General features: G+C 44.6%; 1 protein-coding gene across 1 annotated transcript in view; it reads left to right on the top strand.

Annotated features, from left to right (window-relative positions):
• NT5DC3 (5'-nucleotidase domain containing 3) overlaps positions 1-16,140 on the top strand; it is a 64,500-nt gene extending 48,360 nt beyond the window's left edge. Inside the window, exons 8-14 of the mRNA XM_010357280.2 lie at positions 87-189; positions 336-437; positions 4,673-4,754; positions 6,060-6,146; positions 8,108-8,248; positions 13,512-13,576; positions 15,770-16,140. Of these exons, the coding sequence (XP_010355582.1) occupies positions 87-189; positions 336-437; positions 4,673-4,754; positions 6,060-6,146; positions 8,108-8,248; positions 13,512-13,576; positions 15,770-16,022 (833 nt within the window). The 3' untranslated portion in view covers positions 16,023-16,140. The remainder of the gene's footprint in view (positions 1-86; positions 190-335; positions 438-4,672; positions 4,755-6,059; positions 6,147-8,107; positions 8,249-13,511; positions 13,577-15,769) is intronic.
• The last annotated feature ends 1,064 nt before the right edge of the window (positions 16,141-17,204 follow it).

The raw sequence follows: 17,204 nt of genomic DNA, 5'->3' as shown, positions 1-17,204 counted from the left end.
CTGGACCCATACCCCCATTTAGAAAGTACTTGCAGATTGACCAATATCATGCTGAATCTGTGTGTGAATTTTTCTCTTGCTCTTAGAAAAGTACATCTGCTATGCTGAGCAGACCCGTGCAGTGTTGGCCAAACTGGCTGATCATGGCAAGAAGATGTTTCTCATCACCAATAGCCCCAGTAGCTTTGTGTAAGTTGCTCTGTGTTTCATTGCTAGCTTCTGGCACACTCCTTGTATCCCATTTGTTTTAGCAGTTGGAAATTGGGAAGAAAAAGTTACAAACATAGTTAATCCCTTCAGTGTTATAGACTAACCTGGCTGGCTTGTTGCCCTAGGGACAAAGGGATGAGTTATATCGTTGGGAAAGACTGGAGGGACCTGTTCGATGTGGTCATTGTTCAGGCGGAGAAGCCAAACTTCTTTAATGATAAGCGGAGGTGAGTGTTTTATTTTTCTAGGGGACTAGATTTTATTCCTTTGCTGCTGTGAATATATAGATGGTGTGCCTTGGTAAAATCCAGTTGCAAAATCATAAGCATGTGAGATTATAGCTTTTGAATTTTAACACTTCTAGCAAGTAATCACAACAAGGGTGACATGAGCACATAACAGACAGTTTGCATGCATCGAAATGGTTCTCAGTACAACTTGGGCTGCTTCAGACCCATGAGGTAGGCTTGAAGAAAATGATTGGCAGTGATGAAAAAGCGAAACTTATTATCACATAGTAAATTAGGTCTTCAGATGTAGACACATTGTGAAGCATAAGAAAACAACAGCATCAACAAAACTGCCTGTTGGGTAGCTCTTTAAATAGAGCTCTCATTAGTGCGTTTAAAATTGCAGTTGGATTTTGCAGAGCTTCTCTGCAACACAGGTTTTGCATCACGTGGAGTAAATCTCTATTACGTCTTAATATCATCCTGCCACTGTAGCCCTGGGAATGGGGAAGCAGGTAAGTTTTAGGTTGTGACAGGGAGAGAGTGTGCTGTTAGTACTTAGTGGGTAGGGATCAGGGAACGCTAAAATATCTTTTAACGTGTGGGACAGGCCTGTTCACTAAGAGCTGTTCTCCGCAAATGTCCATGGTGTTGAGAATCACTGCACTAGGGTTCTAAAAAAATAACTCGTATTTATATAATGGCAATTTTTGAAACACTTTTACCCCCATGTTAATTCTGTAGCTGGTAAGCAGGTAGTCTTTTCCTCTCTGTTAGGTGATTTGAAGCATCAGGGTGTGGTGCCCTGCAGTTAATGCTTTAAATTCCTCTTGTCCCAGTTTTCCAAGTGTCACAGTGACTCCAGGAAGAAGTGGCAAACCAAGAACTATGTGCAGGGACTGAAAAATGCTGGGTGGGATTCAAGAAAATGAAGGAAAAACTAGAGTGTGATGAAAAACAGCTATAAAATGTGGCTTGCTGCTTTGTTAGTATTTTGTCCCACTTACTGGCGGCTGGAGTCATCCCAAAGACAGTGGCAAGGGAGTTCCTACATGGGAGAGCCGCAAACCGTCCCATGATGGGGCTGGTTGGGATTCCAAAGAAAGAAGCACTAAACGCTAGGATGATCAGTCTAAAGCGCTTAATAGAGGAACCGACTTACAGAGTGGGCTGCAGTGCATCCTCTGGCACAGGGTCCCCAACCTTTTTGGCACCAGGGACTGGTTTTGTGGAAGACAATTTTTCCACCAGGTTTGTGGGGGTAGGGTGATGGTTTCAGGATGAAACTGTTCCACCTGAGATCATCAGGCATTAGATTCTCGTAAGGAGCGCACGACTTAGATCCCTTGCTTGTGCAGCTCACAATAGGGTTCCGCTCCTATGAGAATCTAATGGCGCAGCTGATTAGCCAGGAGGTGGAGCTCAGGCGGTAATGCTCTCTCGCCCACCAGATGCTCGCCTCCTGCTGTGCGGCCTGGCTCCTAACCCATGGGCCGGTTTTGGTCTGTGGTCCACGGCCCAGGGTTTGGAGACCCCTCCTGTGGCACACAGGAGAGAAAGGGATGTTCCACCAGGAGCGGGTCAGGATGTGGAGTTTATTGAGGGTTTAAGGAATTTGGCTCCAGGCCAGGGCTAGTTTCTTCCAATGTCTTGGGGAGCAACATAAAAATCTTTATCGGTGTCTGGGAGTGTTGAAGCACGCAGAGGAAAACGTGCACCTAGCTGGGTCAGAGTGCTCAAAGGCACTCCTCTCCTAGAGGAAGAAGCGGGAGAGGTCGGGGCCCTGTAGTCACTGATATGATGCTCTCACCATTTTCTTAGTAGATTCTGGGGTGTGGTCAGAAGGGCCCTGTCTCTCTCTCCACCGGAGAGCTCCTCTGCTTTGCCGTGTTTGTAAAAAGTAAGGAGGCAGGGTCCTGAACTCTTTTCCTTGGATGGAGCAGGCGGGGTGTCTCAGCGCCCTCCTCCATATCTATTTTGTCTTTGTTCTCGAAGCCTAGGGTAAGAGCTGAATAATCCTCCATCTGTATTCATCCTTGTGCTATTTATAGTAATGAGAGGTCAGAAACAACCTAACAGCCCTACAGTAGGGGATGCCTAGTTAAATTTGGAATAGCCATATGAGAGGGGATTATGCAGTCATTAAAGATGATGTACTTGGCTGGGCGCAGTGGCTCATGCCTGTGATCCCAACACTTCGGGAGGCCGAGGCAGGAGGATCATGAGGTCAGGGGATTGAGACCATCCTGGCTAACACGGTGAAACCCGTTCTCTACTAAAAATACAAAAAATGTGGCATGGTGGCAGGCACCTGTGGTCCCAGCTACATGGGAGGCTGAGGCAGGAGAATGGCGTGAATCCAGAGGCGGAGCTTGCAGTGAGCCGAGATGGCGCCATTGCACTCCAGCCTGGGTGACAGAGCAAGACTCCGTCTCAAAAAAAAAAAAGAAAAAAGAAAAAGATGTACTTGGGCCAGGTGCCGTGGCTCACACCTATAATCCCAGCACTTTGGGAGGCTGAAGCCAGGGGATTGCTTGAGCCCAGCCAGGAGTTTGAGACCACCCTGGGCTACATAGGGAGACTTTGTCTCTATAAATAATTAAAAAATGAGGTGGTCACACCTGTAATCCCAGCACATTGGGAGACTGAGGTGGGCGGATCACCTGAGGTCAGGGGTTCAACATGGTAAAATCCCATCTCTACTAAAAATACAAAAATTAGCCAGTTATGGTGACATGCACCTGTAATCCCAGCTACTCAGTAGACTGAGGCAGGAGAATCGTTTGCGCCCAGGAGGCGGAGATCGCAGTGAGTCAAGATTGCACCACTGCACTCCAGCCTGGGCGACAGGGTGAGACTCTCTCAAAAAAATAAATAAATAAATAAATCAGGTATGGCAGTGCATGCTTGCAGTCCCAGCTATTTGAGAGACTGAGGTGGGAGTGTCACCTGAGCCCAGGAGGTCGAGACTGTAGTGAGCTGCGATTGTGCCACCACACTTCATCCTGGGGAACAGAGTGAGACCCTCTCTCCAAAAAAAACCCAGAAAAACAAAAACGTATTTGGAAAAAAAAAAAAGACAATGTATTCCTGTAAAGCATGATGTATTTAAGAATATGTAATCACTTGGAAAATTGCTCAAAATATTAGAGAAAAAAGGATGTAAGTTAGTGTACACAAAGTGATCTCATTTTATAGTCATGAAAGACAGATAAATTTCATGAAAAGGCTGAAAGACGAACTGAAATGTTTAGAGTACAAGGTGGGTCTGGAATTCTGGGTCGTGTGCCTTTTCTTCGTTGTGTTTTTCTGTATTACAATTAGGTAAAAAAATTATTTTTTTTAGGGTAACACTTATTTTTACGTTAAGGCAAACAAACCCTGGGTCCTTTGGGCTAGCGCTGAGTCAGGGTGAGGAATGAGGCATTATCCTTACTTCCCCATTTCCATCATAAACTAGTGCTTCCGGTCTTCTGATTTGTTATCTAGAGTGGCTTAATTTCAGGTATAAAGCCAGATAAATCCACTAAGGCAGTGTTTCCGTAAACTTTTCTTTATAAATAGGTTTTCTGCATGGTCAAATAAATCCGGGAAATTTGGGTGAAAGAAAATTGATTACAGCAGGGCTTTTCAGAGTCGTCAATAACTTTTTAAGAGGGACATATTTAGTGCATGGTGTTTTCCAAATTTATATGACCCTGGAATTCTTTTTTTTGTTTGTTTTTTGTTTGTTTTTGAGATGGAGTTTCTCTCTTGTTGACTAGGCTGAAGTGCAGTGGCGCAATCTCCACTCACTGCAACCTCTGCTTCCTGGGTTCAAGCGATTCTCCTGCCTCGGCCTGTTGAGTAGCTGGGATTACAGGTGCCTGCCACCACGCTCAGCTAATTTTTGTATTTTTAGTAGAGGTGGGGTTTCATCATGTTGGCCAGGCTGATCTCGAACTCCTGACCTCAGGTGATCCACCTACCTTGGTTTCCCAAAGTGCTGGGCTCACAAGAGGGAGCTACTGCGCCTGGCCCCCAGGAATTCTTTTTTTCATGAAACACCTTTGGATACTGGGCTTCACACAGTTTGGGGATGTATTGAATTAGGCCAGGGAATGTGATAGTGGAGTTTTGTTTTTAGGTTTTTGCAGGGAGCTACTTCCTGTGATAGTGAATAACTCTGGTATTTCATAGAGCGGACAGCCTGTACTACTCCATGTCATAATGTTTCCTGTTTCTGTTGTTAGGCCTTTCCGAAAGATGAATGAGAAAGGTGTCTTACTCTGGGATAAAATCCATAAGTTACAGAAAGGCCAGATTTACAAGCAGGTATGTCATGACCAGCGTCTCCTTTTTGTTGCTTTGCTTCGTGGTCGGTAATAATGCTAATAGCTGCTGTTCACTGTGGCTTTCTGTGTGCCTGGCACAGTTCTGAGTGATTCCCGTGAACTGACTGATTGTAACTTGGTGGTAAACTTAGGTTTAAGTCAATATATTTTCAATATGCTAGTATCTAAACTAACTCAAAATGGAATGGTTTTTTTTAAAACAAAATTTAAGGCATGACTTTCATAGTGTGTAACATTTAAGATGCCAGTAGTAAACCTTGGAAATTTCTCTTTGAGGAACACTTACTCATGGCATATTATTCACTCAAATTACTAATTATTTTCTGACAATACATGTGTTGTACACAATTTTGTGGGTTTTTTAAAAAAATTTTATTGAGACAAGCTCTCGCCCTGTTGCCCAGGCTGGAGTGCAGTGGCATGAACACAGTTCACTATAGCCTCAACTTCCTGAGCTCAAGTGATCCTCCCATCTCAGCCTCCCAAGTGGCTGGGATCATAGGCATGCACCACCACACCCAGCTTATTTTTAATTTTTATTTTTTGTAGAGACAAGGTCTTGCCATTTTGCCCAAGCTGGTCTTGAATTCCTGGGCTCAAGCAGTCCTCCCACCTTGGCCTCCCAAAGTGCTGGGATTATAGGCATGAGCCATCACACCTAGCCTGTGCACAGTTTTAATATACTTTGGTGTCATATGAGGCTTTCAAATGTTTGAATGAATTGCATTGGTGACCATTATTATGTTACTAAAGTTCTTTTTTTAAAAAAATTAATGCATTCTTGGTGGGTATATAACAATCTGATGGATTTGGCAATAAGTATATTTTCTAGGCCTTGAAAAATTAGCTTTGATAAAGCCATTCTACTGCTAGGAAGTTAGCCTAAGAAAATTATTAAGATATAGCTAATACAACTTGCCTATGAGAATGTTTATCATGAAGTTGCTTACAAAATAGATAATGTAAACTGTCCAACATCAGGGAATTGGTGAAAGGAATCATGGTACTTCCCAGCTGCTATCATTACATGGTAGATTATTTATTGACATGGAAAGATGGCCCCAGCATGTTAAGTGTAGAAAGATAGTTACAGAGAGGTGTGTATAATATAAATCCTTCTTGAACAATGCATTTGACATAGAGGACAGATTTCCCATGAAGGTGCTTTTATCTTTATATTTTGATATTTAAGTTATAACAATAATTTTTAAAAGTTTTAAATATTTTGTACTGTGGGTTAGCTCTCTAGCCGTAACGTAATAACTATAATTTTCTTTGATTGCAGGGTAATTTATATGAATTTTTGAAGCTTACTGGATGGAGAGGATCCAGAGTGTTGTATTTTGGTGACCATATATACAGTGACCTGGCGGTGAGGGGCCCTTTTTTCCTTTGTTGGGGTACAGATGTGTTAACCTCACTTACTAAAGAATGTATCTTTTATTTAAGAATGTACCTTTTATTTAAGAATGTATCTTATATTTAAGGTCATCTTTATGCTTTTGTAAAACCTAGAGGTAGGCTGCATCTTTTTAATGTCTCATTTTTTTTTTTTTTTTTTTTTTAACAGAACAGAGTTGTGAAAAAGATAAATATTTTTTTGGAAATGATGGAAATAAGCAGTTCACTCAAAGAGTTTATCAAATAATCTTTCCATTTAAATAATAATAAAAGAATGCCATTGTTCTTTTTCCTTTTATCAGTGCATCAAAAAACATAAATAAAATCCACCTTTGAAAGTTTGCCACCATTGGGAATATTTAAAAGAATGTGCTGTAGGTTTTCATGTATTATTAGGAGAAAGAGAAATATTCAAAGGCTTTAAGAAACTGAACCAGTGGACTGGGCACGATGGCTCACACCTGTAGTCCTAGCACTTTGGGAGGCTGAGATGGGTGGATTACTTGAACTCATGAGTTTGAGACCAGCCTGGGCAACATTGTGAAACCCTGTCTCTACTGAAAATACAAAAATAATCTGGGCGTGGTAGCATACGCCTGTAAACCTAGCTACTGGGGAGGCTGAGGCAGGAGAATTGCTTGAACCTGGAAGGTGAAAACTGCAGTGAGCTGAGATCATGCCATTGCACTCTAGCTTAGGGGACAGAGTGAGACCCTGTCTCAAAAAAAAAAAAAAAAAAAAATTGAACCAGTAAAGGTGAGCGGTATCCTAAGCCCTCTTAGACTCTTACACAGGACTTAGGATTCTGGCTTTAGGTGAGTAGCCAGACTGAACCTTTAAAACTGTAAATCAGACTTAAAGAAAGCTTTAAAACCTGAAAGCCTTTCTTTCTCCCTCAGAGTAAAAACCTGAGTTCCTATAGTTGCCCACTGGATTTCCCCTTCCCCAGCCCACCTCTCTGAAGACACCCTCTGCCTCTGCCACCTCTTTTGTCTCATCTAGGTTCCCTGACTTGTTGCTTCTTAACATGCCACCCTCCAGCATGTTCCTGCCCCGGGGCCTTTGCACTTACTGTTCTTCAGCCAGAATCTTTCTGTTCCCACATATTTTCATACTTTCCCCCACCTTATCGTTGTATTAGCCTGGTCTTCCTAACTACCCTGTACAAAACGGAAACCTCCTTTCTTCCTCTCCTTTTCCTGTTATTCTGCTTGATTTTTGTCCCTTGTACTTATCCCCACCTGCCATTGTGTATTTTACATATTTATTGTCTGTATTTTCCACAAGGGCTGGGATTTCTCAGTTTTTTGTATGTTGTTTTATCCTCAGTATTTAGGGCCTGGCAAATAGTAGTGCTTGATAAATATTTGCCAAATGAGAAAATGACCATTTAGTATGATGACTATATGTCTTAGATTTTCCAGGACATAGCTGATACTAAATATTCTGGCCTTTTGTCAAATATGGGGTGACAACATTTGGAATGGAAAATGTGGTCATGCATGCTTATGTTGTATGTGATCATTCCAAGTCTGAGATTCCATGGTTCTCCATAACCCAGAGGGCCTGGCACACAGAGGTCTGTGGATGAATTGAATTGAAGACCTTTGGTAGCATTTAGGTCAAGCCCTTTTCTGCCCCTGACCTCATTGTTTTTTTTACAGACCATGGTTAATGATTCCAGACCTAGCGTTTCTGCAGGGGTTATGACTCACAGCAATTATTTCCAGATCTGAAAGTTTCTTGGAATGAAATGATTGAAGGCTGGGGCCAAATTGGTTTTAATTAAATGTAATTCATTGAATTCAGCTTGGTGAATAACCGTTACCATCAAAAAGTAATTAAATGAATGCCTCTCATGTCTGGGAAAATAATGACATAGTGTAGATTCTGTTGAGACTGATGTTGACTTTTCGTGATCTTTGTGATCAGGATTTGACCCTAAAGCATGGCTGGAGGACTGGTGCAATTATCCCAGAGTTGAGATCTGAACTGAAAATCATGAACACGGAGCAATACATTCAAACCATGACCTGGCTGCAGACCTTGACTGGGTTATTGGAACAGATGCAGGTTTGGATATATTTTTTCTCTCTCTTTTTCTTGAAGCCTGAGGTTAGAAAGTTACTTCAGGTATTTTCTGCTTAATTGTTATAAAATACGAGGCTTGGCCGGGTGCGGTGGCTCAAGCCTGTAATCCCAGCACTTTGGGAGGCCGAGATGGGCGGATCACAAGGTCAGGAGATCGAGACCATCCTGGCTAACACGGTGAAACCCCGTCTCTACTAAAAAATACAAAAAACTAGCCGGGCGAGGTGGCAGGCGCCTGTAGTCCCAGCTACTCGGGAGGCTGAGGCAGGAGAATGGCGTGAACCCGGGAGGTGGAGCTTGCAGTGAGCCGAGATCCGGCCACTGCACTCCAGCCCGGGCGACAGAGCGAAACTCCATCTCAAAAAAAAAAAAAAAAAAAAATACGAGACTTAAGTTGTTTTCAGTAGATTGTAGGATAACAACTGGGGTTCTTTTGCTTAGACAGTGTTTGTGGGGCCTGTGTAAATGTAGGTGTTTGCTCACATTCCTCTGTCAGTGAAGATCCAGTATCCTCACTTCCACACTGAAGCCTGCTAGGAGCTCTTCTGTGGGGTACTGGGATTCAGGAGGCCTTGCCAGTGCTTAAGTCTGTGCTGGTTCTGTCTGTGCCTGCTACAGTGGGACTTCTCCATTCTGGGCCTGTTTCCCCGTCTGTGAAATAAAGGGGCCTATGGAGCGAACACTTCAGTCTAGGCACCATGGCTTACGGGGGAGAGTCTCAAAGCAAGAGTCAAGATCCCTGGGTCCAGCCTCAGTTGATTCTGAGGATAATACCTGCAGTTTGCTGGCTTACTGGAGTTCTCTGGCAGTTACTTCCTTGAGTTAAGTTAGGCAGCCAGTTTTGGCTGGTAAGTGAGGAATGGCAGTTTTATCAGTCATTTCCTGGCCCATGGAAGCTGCCTCTCTTTTGTAGCTGTATCCCCTTATTTCTCCATGTGCCCCTTTCCTTTCCAGTTCCATGAGGCACCTTGTTTTCTCCCTGGCTCCAGCTTGCCTGGGCTACAGCCATCTCAGCATGGGTGCTGACATTTTTAGGATACGGGCACAGATGCTTGCTCTCTTGGCTAACACACCTGCAATCTGTGGCCACGGCCTATTGCCCATGCCTGCCCTCTGGCTTTGGAAATGGGCAGGGAATTGCCTTGCCTGCCCCAGCTGGCACTCTGTGTGGGGGTGGCTGAGCAGTGAGATCAGGCAAGGCTGTGAGTGGCAGGCCAGATTCTGGCTCCAGGTGCATGCATTCCAGAGCATGGGGCCCTGCACGTCCCCCTGGGCCTTGTTTCCAGGATGCATTGGGCCCCATTAGTTCTTGGCTCTTCTCTGATGAGGATTTATTCTGTTTCGCTTGCTATGCTTGTCTGTGAGATGATTTACTAAAAATATGTGGTGTCAATTCTGAGTTAATGTAGTTGAGAGTCTGTGCATGTCATACACTACTAATAGTTACTTTTTACGTGCCAGACACTGCTGAGTGCTGGCTCTATACACATTGCTCGTTTAATAGTCATAGCTGTTCCATTTTAGAATAAGGAAACAGTTTTTGAGAGGTTGGGTATCATTTATGTGTGAGATCATAAAATGGCAGGGCAAGGCTTGAAGCAGGTCCCAAAGTCCATGCTTCAGGGCACTGCTTTAATGTGCCTTCCTGTTTAGAGGATCCGGGTGTAGGCAAGGCTTGACTCACCCTCAGTGAAGTCTCTATGACCCGGGCAGCTGGTCACATGTACAAACACAACTGCACGTAGATGGTGTCAGTACATTTTCGCTTTGGAAACAGGTTTTTTTGTTTGTTTTATTTTGTTTTCCTTTTTCTGACCTGTGTAAAAAAAAAGTTGACTATTAAGGAATTTGTAAAATTAATTATACGAGGTGTGGAGTGAGGGAAGGAAGAAAAGGAAATTACGATTTACATAGCCGCCCCCATTTTGCAGGAGAGAAAACTTGAGACTGTGAGATAGATCACTTTTCTGGAACCACAGTTCTCGGTTGGCAGAATCAGGCTGTGTAAAAATGTCGTAAGAACTTACTGTGTTCTGGACACCGAAACCTTTAAGTTCATTTCATTTTCACAGCAGCTCTTTGAAGTAGGACTGAAACATCACTCCCATTTTTCTGATGCAGACCCTGAGGCACAGAGGAGATATAACTTGCTCTAGTGACGGTGATGCTGATGTCGACACACAGGCAGCACGACTCTAGACCCTTAACCTCCACGCACCTATATCGCCTTGGGTTCTGGCAGTTTGTACAGAGTTCTGTCAAGTTGGATTCACTAGGATATAGAGGTGTGTAGCTGCTAACTAAAAAAACATCCAAATCAATGTCCTGTCTCACTGTCACCCTCTTGCTCAGTGTTCCCCTAGAAAGTTACAAGTTATTCCATTGAGCCTGTGACAGATGTTTCTAGAACTCCCCCTTGGGGATTATTTTCAGAGCACGTAGCACATTATTTGGACAGTTTTCCGAGGAGAAAAATTGGTCCTCTGAGATCGGGTTTGATTTTTTCAGAGCCAGCAGAGTGTCATTTGTTTTTTGTCTTTTGATTTTTTGAGATGGAGTCTTGCTCTGTCGCCCAGGCTGGAGTGGAGTGGCGTGATCTTGGCTCACTGCAGCCTTCACCACAGGTTCAAGCAATTCTCCTCTCTCAGCCTCCCAAGTAGCTGGGACTACAGGCTTGTGCCACCATGCCTAGCTAATTTTGTATTTTTAGTAGAGATGGGGTTTCCCCGTGTTGGCCAGGCTGGTCTCGAACTCCTGACCTCACAGAGCATCATTTGGAGCTGAGTCTAATGAATGAAATAGAAGTATATAAATATTGATTGTAATTTAATTAGCTAGCCTTGAAGTGCCTTCCAAAATGGCTGTGGTTCATGGTGGTGGTGCTGGCATTGGTAGACGCTTCTCAGGTAACCAACCAGTCAGAGGCCACATTTAGACCACGGGTCGGCAAGCTTTGTCAGAGGGCCACATGGTAAATATTTTAGGCTGTGCAGGCTCAGGTAACCAACCAGTCAGAGACCACATTTAGACCATAGGTCAGCAAGCTTCTGCAAAGGGCCACATGGTAAATATTTTAGGCTGTGCAGGCTGTAGGCTCTGTTGCAGCTACCCACCTCTGCACTTGTAGCACAAAAGCAGCTATGGACAATATGTGAATGAATGGTTGTAGCTGTGTCCCAACAAACTTTATTGGTGGGCATGAAATTTGACTTTCATGTAATTTTTACATGTTAGGAATTTTTTTTTTTTTTCCTTTTGAGGCAGTCTCACTCTGTTGCCCAGGCCGGAGTACAGTGGCACGATCTCGGCTCACTGAAGCCTCTGCCTCCCAGGCTCAAGTGATTCTCATGCCTGCCTCCTGAGTAGCTAGGATTATGGGTGTGCACCACCACACCCAGCTAATTTTTGTATTTTTGAAGAGACTGGGTTTCACCATATTGGCCAGGCTGGTCTCGAACTCCTGGCCTCAAGTGATCCACCTGCCTCAGGCTCCCAAAATGCTGGGATTACAGGCTTGAACTACCACGCACGGCCTGCCATGAAATTATTCTTCTTTTGAGTTTTTTTCCCCCCCAAGCATTGAAAAAGAAAAACCCACTTGTAAGCTCACAGGCTGATAGAAAAATGGGCCGGTGGCTGGACTGATGTAGGCTGTTGCACTGGATAGATTGTGATATCTTTCTCAAACAAAGGCAGAGATATGTGGCCAATCTGCTTTGCCCCTGAAGAGCTGATTACGCCCATGAACAACCACTGGAGATGGAGATGGCTGAAGTGCCTGTGGGATTGGTTCCCTGTGGGGCTTCGGTTAGTCTTTTCCAATGTGGACTACCCACTCTGGAGTACATGGTTTCACTTGAAAGATTAATGATAACTAATGAACACACACCGTCTTTGAAATATTTTAAAGTGGATTTCAGAATCAAAGGCTCTTGTTTTAAGGAGTTTGGCCTTGTAGGGGGACAGAACTGGAGAAGGGGGTGGGCACAGGGAGAAATCTTTTCTTTTTAAATGGGAGAAATCTTTTTTTGTTTAATGGCTGATGGGAAGGATGGAAGCAAGAGGGTTGTTCCTGTGAGAGAGATGATAAATGGTGGGAAAGGTTCATGGCAGGGCAGCCAGCAGGGCGCCCCAGCCAGCAGCTGGGTACTTCAGGGGAGGTAAGGCCCGAAGCGTGGCTGAGTGAAGGCGCAGAGCTCAGGGTCCCCCTCTGGGCACACATCCCTGGCCTCCGATTCCTGGGGTCTTTCTCCTTTACATGTCCCTTCAGCAGCCTCGGGGTTCAGAGTCAAGCTGTTGAACTGAGCAGATGTGATAAACGGAAGGTTCTTGGCTCCCATGTCAAAAGCGGATGGTTTGCCCGCTTGGTATTTTCCTCCAGGTTCTAAGGTTACCCCTGTGGTCATGAATTGCAGGGAGCCGGCCTGTTCCCTGCGATCATGTGCACCTTGGATTCTGGCTTCAGTGTTTCTGTTTAGCCATAAGAACCTTGGAGAGAGACTTGTGAGATTCCATTCGTTAGATCATGGGCAGTTGGCATTTTCTTTTTGCCTTTCACCCATATTTTGGCCCACCAGAAAATGCTCTGCTTCTGCTTCTCATGGAGATGCTTTACCTTCTCGCCTTTTGCAAAAAATAATTGTTTTTTAACTTAAACACGTGATATAATATTAAATTTAAAAGTTTATAATTCTCATGTACAAATTAAAATAATTTTTTATGTTAATTTCCAAATGTAAGCACATACTTTGACATGCTTGCAATTGGTGGGTAAGTATGCTATCTCCACTTAACTATGATGTTTGTACACATGTATATAATAAGTATAATAGGTAGCATGTACTAAGTATTTCTACATCATAGTTTGTATACATGTATATAATAGGTGTGTAATGGATATATCGTGTGCATAATGGATATATCATGTACGTGTGTTATACATATGTGGATACACATGCATTATGTTTATATGTAGTCTTTACTGATAATTTAATAACTTTGTAATATTTCATCTTAATTTGTTAAACCACATTTCTAATGTTGGACATTTAAAACTATTTTTTATTCCTGAAGAAGGCAGGGTTTCAACTGGAAAGTCTGAAAAATGTACTATTTCATTCAGGTGCCAACCTCTGAGATGTAAAGGAATAAAATTTCTAGAAAAGCTGCACATTAAAAAATTCTCATTACGTAATGAGTTTCTTTGAAACCAAAACAGTCATAATAATTGACTTGCGTCCTACAGGTTCACAGAGATGCTGAGTCACAGCTGGTTTTGCAGGAGTGGAAAAAGGAAAGGAAGGAGATGAGGTAAGAGCGGCTTGTGTTGAATGTGGCGTGTCCACCACCCTGTTCTGGCTGTGCTCAGCCCACATCTGTTCCCCAGGGCCAGCCTGAGGCATAATGTTGAAACATCCTTTTTTAGCTCCCAGGTATGTCTGCCTCCCCCAGGATCCAGAATCGGCTACCTGCTGTTGGTGACATGTGACGTTTCCTTGAGGCCAGCCATCACCCCTGTCATTCCTCCGCCCTTGCCATCGAAGGCCTTGGGAGAATGGAGCCTTTTCATCTCATTCCTCCTCCCTGCCTTCCTGACCTTCCCATCTGGGCAGCTGGTGGCCCAGTTGTTAATAATGCTGGCAGCACAATGTGGCTATTGGGGCAGTGCTGGATTTGGGCTCCGAACCCACAATGAATTCTTAGGGCTCCCACGACCCTGGTGCTTATTTGTAACCACAGCTCTTTCAAGAATGTGCAGTCTGTTAACTGATAAAGAAAGCCTGCCTGCCGTGAGAAAAGTTTGGTGGGTGTCTGTCTTAAGGGAACCCATACTGACAGTCATGCTTCCCCAGGAGGATGCTTTATACCATTTGCATGAACTTTTCTGACTTTGTGCGTGGCCTTCTCCAGGCGCTGTGTACAGCCATCTCGGAGGTTTGGCAGCAATGATTGCTGGGGGATTCTGGCCTCCCAGCAGTGGGCAGCCTGACTCGCGGGCTCATGTGGTGGTGTGCGTGGGTGGGTGGATGGGGCGTGGAGAGGGAACAATGAGTCCATTCCTCAGATTCTGCAGAGGCCAAAGCTGTATTGCATTTAGTTTGCCCTCCTCCCTCTCAGGGTGTTGACTGTCTGAGTCTTATTTTAACTGCTACCAACTAACTAGTGGCTTTTATCACCCAGCTGTGTAAATGATTCTATTTTTTTGCTGTGTTTGTAAATGACTTATTAGCAGTCAAATAGTATTTGTTCATTTTGATGGAATACTCTGTAGGGTCCCAGCCATCAGAGCGTGCATATCCTGTGTATGTATGATAGGGATGTTGAAATAGACATACATGCACGTAAGGATGACTGCAGGGGCTTATGGGCCTTGGACGGGGTGAACAGTCTCACTTCTGAGGAGGCCAGGAGGCATTGAAGTATGTAATGGATGGGGGAGATTTACATCACATAAAACAATCCTTAATTCCTCCATCTGAGCACTTGAGAGTTTACAACATGCTTTTATTTTGCTTACCTTACTCAGTTCTCACAATAACCTTGTGAAACAGGGGGTCTTGATCATTTCGGTAAGGGAAGTGGAGACTCCTGAGAGCATTCCGTATTCCTCTGTGTACCATCAGGAGCAGCTGTTGCATCCTGTGTTTAGTTTGGGAGATGGGGCATGTGTCCTTAGAGAAACGTGCAAAAGCATCTGGAGCCTTGAGACAGTTAAGGGGGAAATAGGACCAGAGTCGTTTTGATGGATAGATAGGCAGGCTCTTTTCTTTTTTTATTTTTGGATAGAGTCTCATTCTGTCACCCAGGCTGGAGTGCAGGGGCACAGTCACAGCTCACTGCAGCCTCAGCCACCCAGGCTCAAGCAGTTCTCCGACTTCAGCCTCCTGAGTAGCTGGAACTACAGACATATGCCACCATGCCTGGCCAAATTTTTTGCATTTTTGTAGAGACAGGGTCTCACTATGTTGCCCATACTGGTGGTCCAGGGCACAAGTGATCCACCTGCCATGCCCGGGCCAGACTGTTGTTTGTTTGTTTTTGTTTTTGTGAGACGGAGTCTCGTTCTGTTGCCCAGGCTGGAGTGCAGTGGCATGATCTCTGCTTACTGTACCCTCTGCCTCCCTGGTTCAAGCGATTCTTGTGCCTCAGCCTCCTGGGTAGCTGTAACTACAGGTATGCGCCACCACGCCTGGCTGATTTTTATATTTTTAGTAGAGACGGGGTTTCACCATGTTGACCAGGCTGGTCTCGAACTCCTGGCCTCAAGTGATCCACCTGCCTTGGCCTCGCCAAGTGCTGGGAGTATAGATGTGAGCCACCACATCTGGCTCTAGACTGTTTTCTTAATTAGTATTTGGGGCTGCTCTAGGCTAACTTTTTTCTCAAATGAGTCCTATTTATTTATTTATTTTCCCGAAAAAGAAGTGGTTTTGATTTCAGTAGTTTAAAAACAAGGCTTTTTGAATCATTCTGTGTTGCTTTGCTTTTTTATTGCCCCTTCAGAGAAATGACCAAGAGTTTCTTCAACGCCCAGTTTGGAAGCCTGTTCCGCACAGACCAGAACCCAACCTACTTCCTGAGGCGCCTGTCACGCTTCGCTGACATCTACATGGCGTCTCTGAGCTGCCTCCTGAACTATGACGTCAGCCACACTTTCTACCCCCGGAGGACTCCACTGCAGCACGAACTGCCCGCCTGGTCAGAAAGGCCCCCCACCTTCAGAACCCCTCTCCTGCAGGAGGCCCAGGCCAAGTAGCCGAGGGCAAAAGCTAGAAACTGTAACTGCCCCTGATTGGGCAGGCATGATGGGCTCGACGTCATGTGGGTCTGAGTGTTGCTTTTGGAAAAGATACAGATAAGCCTTTTGATATTTATTTTGTACCTTATGGAGAACAATTCTCCCAGTGGTTAACACAGGAGCTAGCAGCCCGCCCCTCCGGCCTTTCCCTCCATGCAGGGCTGAAAGGCAAACTTCCCATTGGAACTCTGATTTCGCCTTTTTGTTTACCGAGGTCCTGGAACATCAGGTTTTCTGGGATAGGTGAGACACTTGATACCATCTCTGTATTCTAGCAGGTCAGGCTTGAAACGGTTCTTGACTGCTCCATGGCACATTTCCTGAACATGTACTGGCGGTGCATTGGGAACTGCAGGGGCACAGTGATGGGCAAAGATTAACTGCTTCCAGAAGGCTGATTTAGAGGGCTCCACAATGGCAAAACGCTGCTGTGAGTGACAGAGAGGCCCCCAGGTGATGGCCAGTTCCCAAATCATTTGGTACTAAGGCTTTGACATTCTGGCACATTGCATCAAAGAGAACACAGCCTCCCCGGAAGGACTTAGGTGAGAAAGAACAAGAGAAGTTGCAACTCCTGGACCCTTTTGTCCTCAGTGTGTGATTCCTGTGTCGTTTTCCACCATGGAGGAGGGCAGGAGAGAGGAGATGAGAGCTCTGGTCAAAACCTTCCAGCTAGCGGAACAGCCTTCTGAAGAGCCTTCTGCAAGAAACGAGTGGGTTAGAAGAACCAAAACATTTGTGGTAGATCTCCCAGAAGCCTGTTAAACCTGGAAACACCACCCTAGTTGGTTTCATTTGCTCACTGGAAGAAAGAAAATGAACCAGGGAAAAGCATCTTTGTAATGAAATGCTATGCCATGCCACCACCCGCTTGAATTGGAATCCTGTTAAAACATGAGATTTACCACAAACAGTCCTTGTCTAGATGGAAACAAACAAGATCCTGGCTTCTCTCTAATGAGTTATCAACTGAGAGGTGCTTGGATTGGCCAGGGGAGGAGGAAGATGGCCACCACAACTTAGCCATGTCCAGCCTTCTCTCAGATTTCACTCCTGTGGTGTTTGTGCGACTATTGGGGAGTTTGTATAGTTTTTTTTTTTTTTTTAAAGATGTCTAAGATGGGAAAGGGTGAAGGACAT

This window comes from Rhinopithecus roxellana, chromosome 10, assembly GCF_007565055.1.
Source record: "Rhinopithecus roxellana isolate Shanxi Qingling chromosome 10, ASM756505v1, whole genome shotgun sequence".
Classification (NCBI taxonomy): Eukaryota; Metazoa; Chordata; class Mammalia; order Primates; family Cercopithecidae; genus Rhinopithecus; species Rhinopithecus roxellana.
This window is presented reverse-complemented; position numbering and strand designations above follow the sequence as displayed.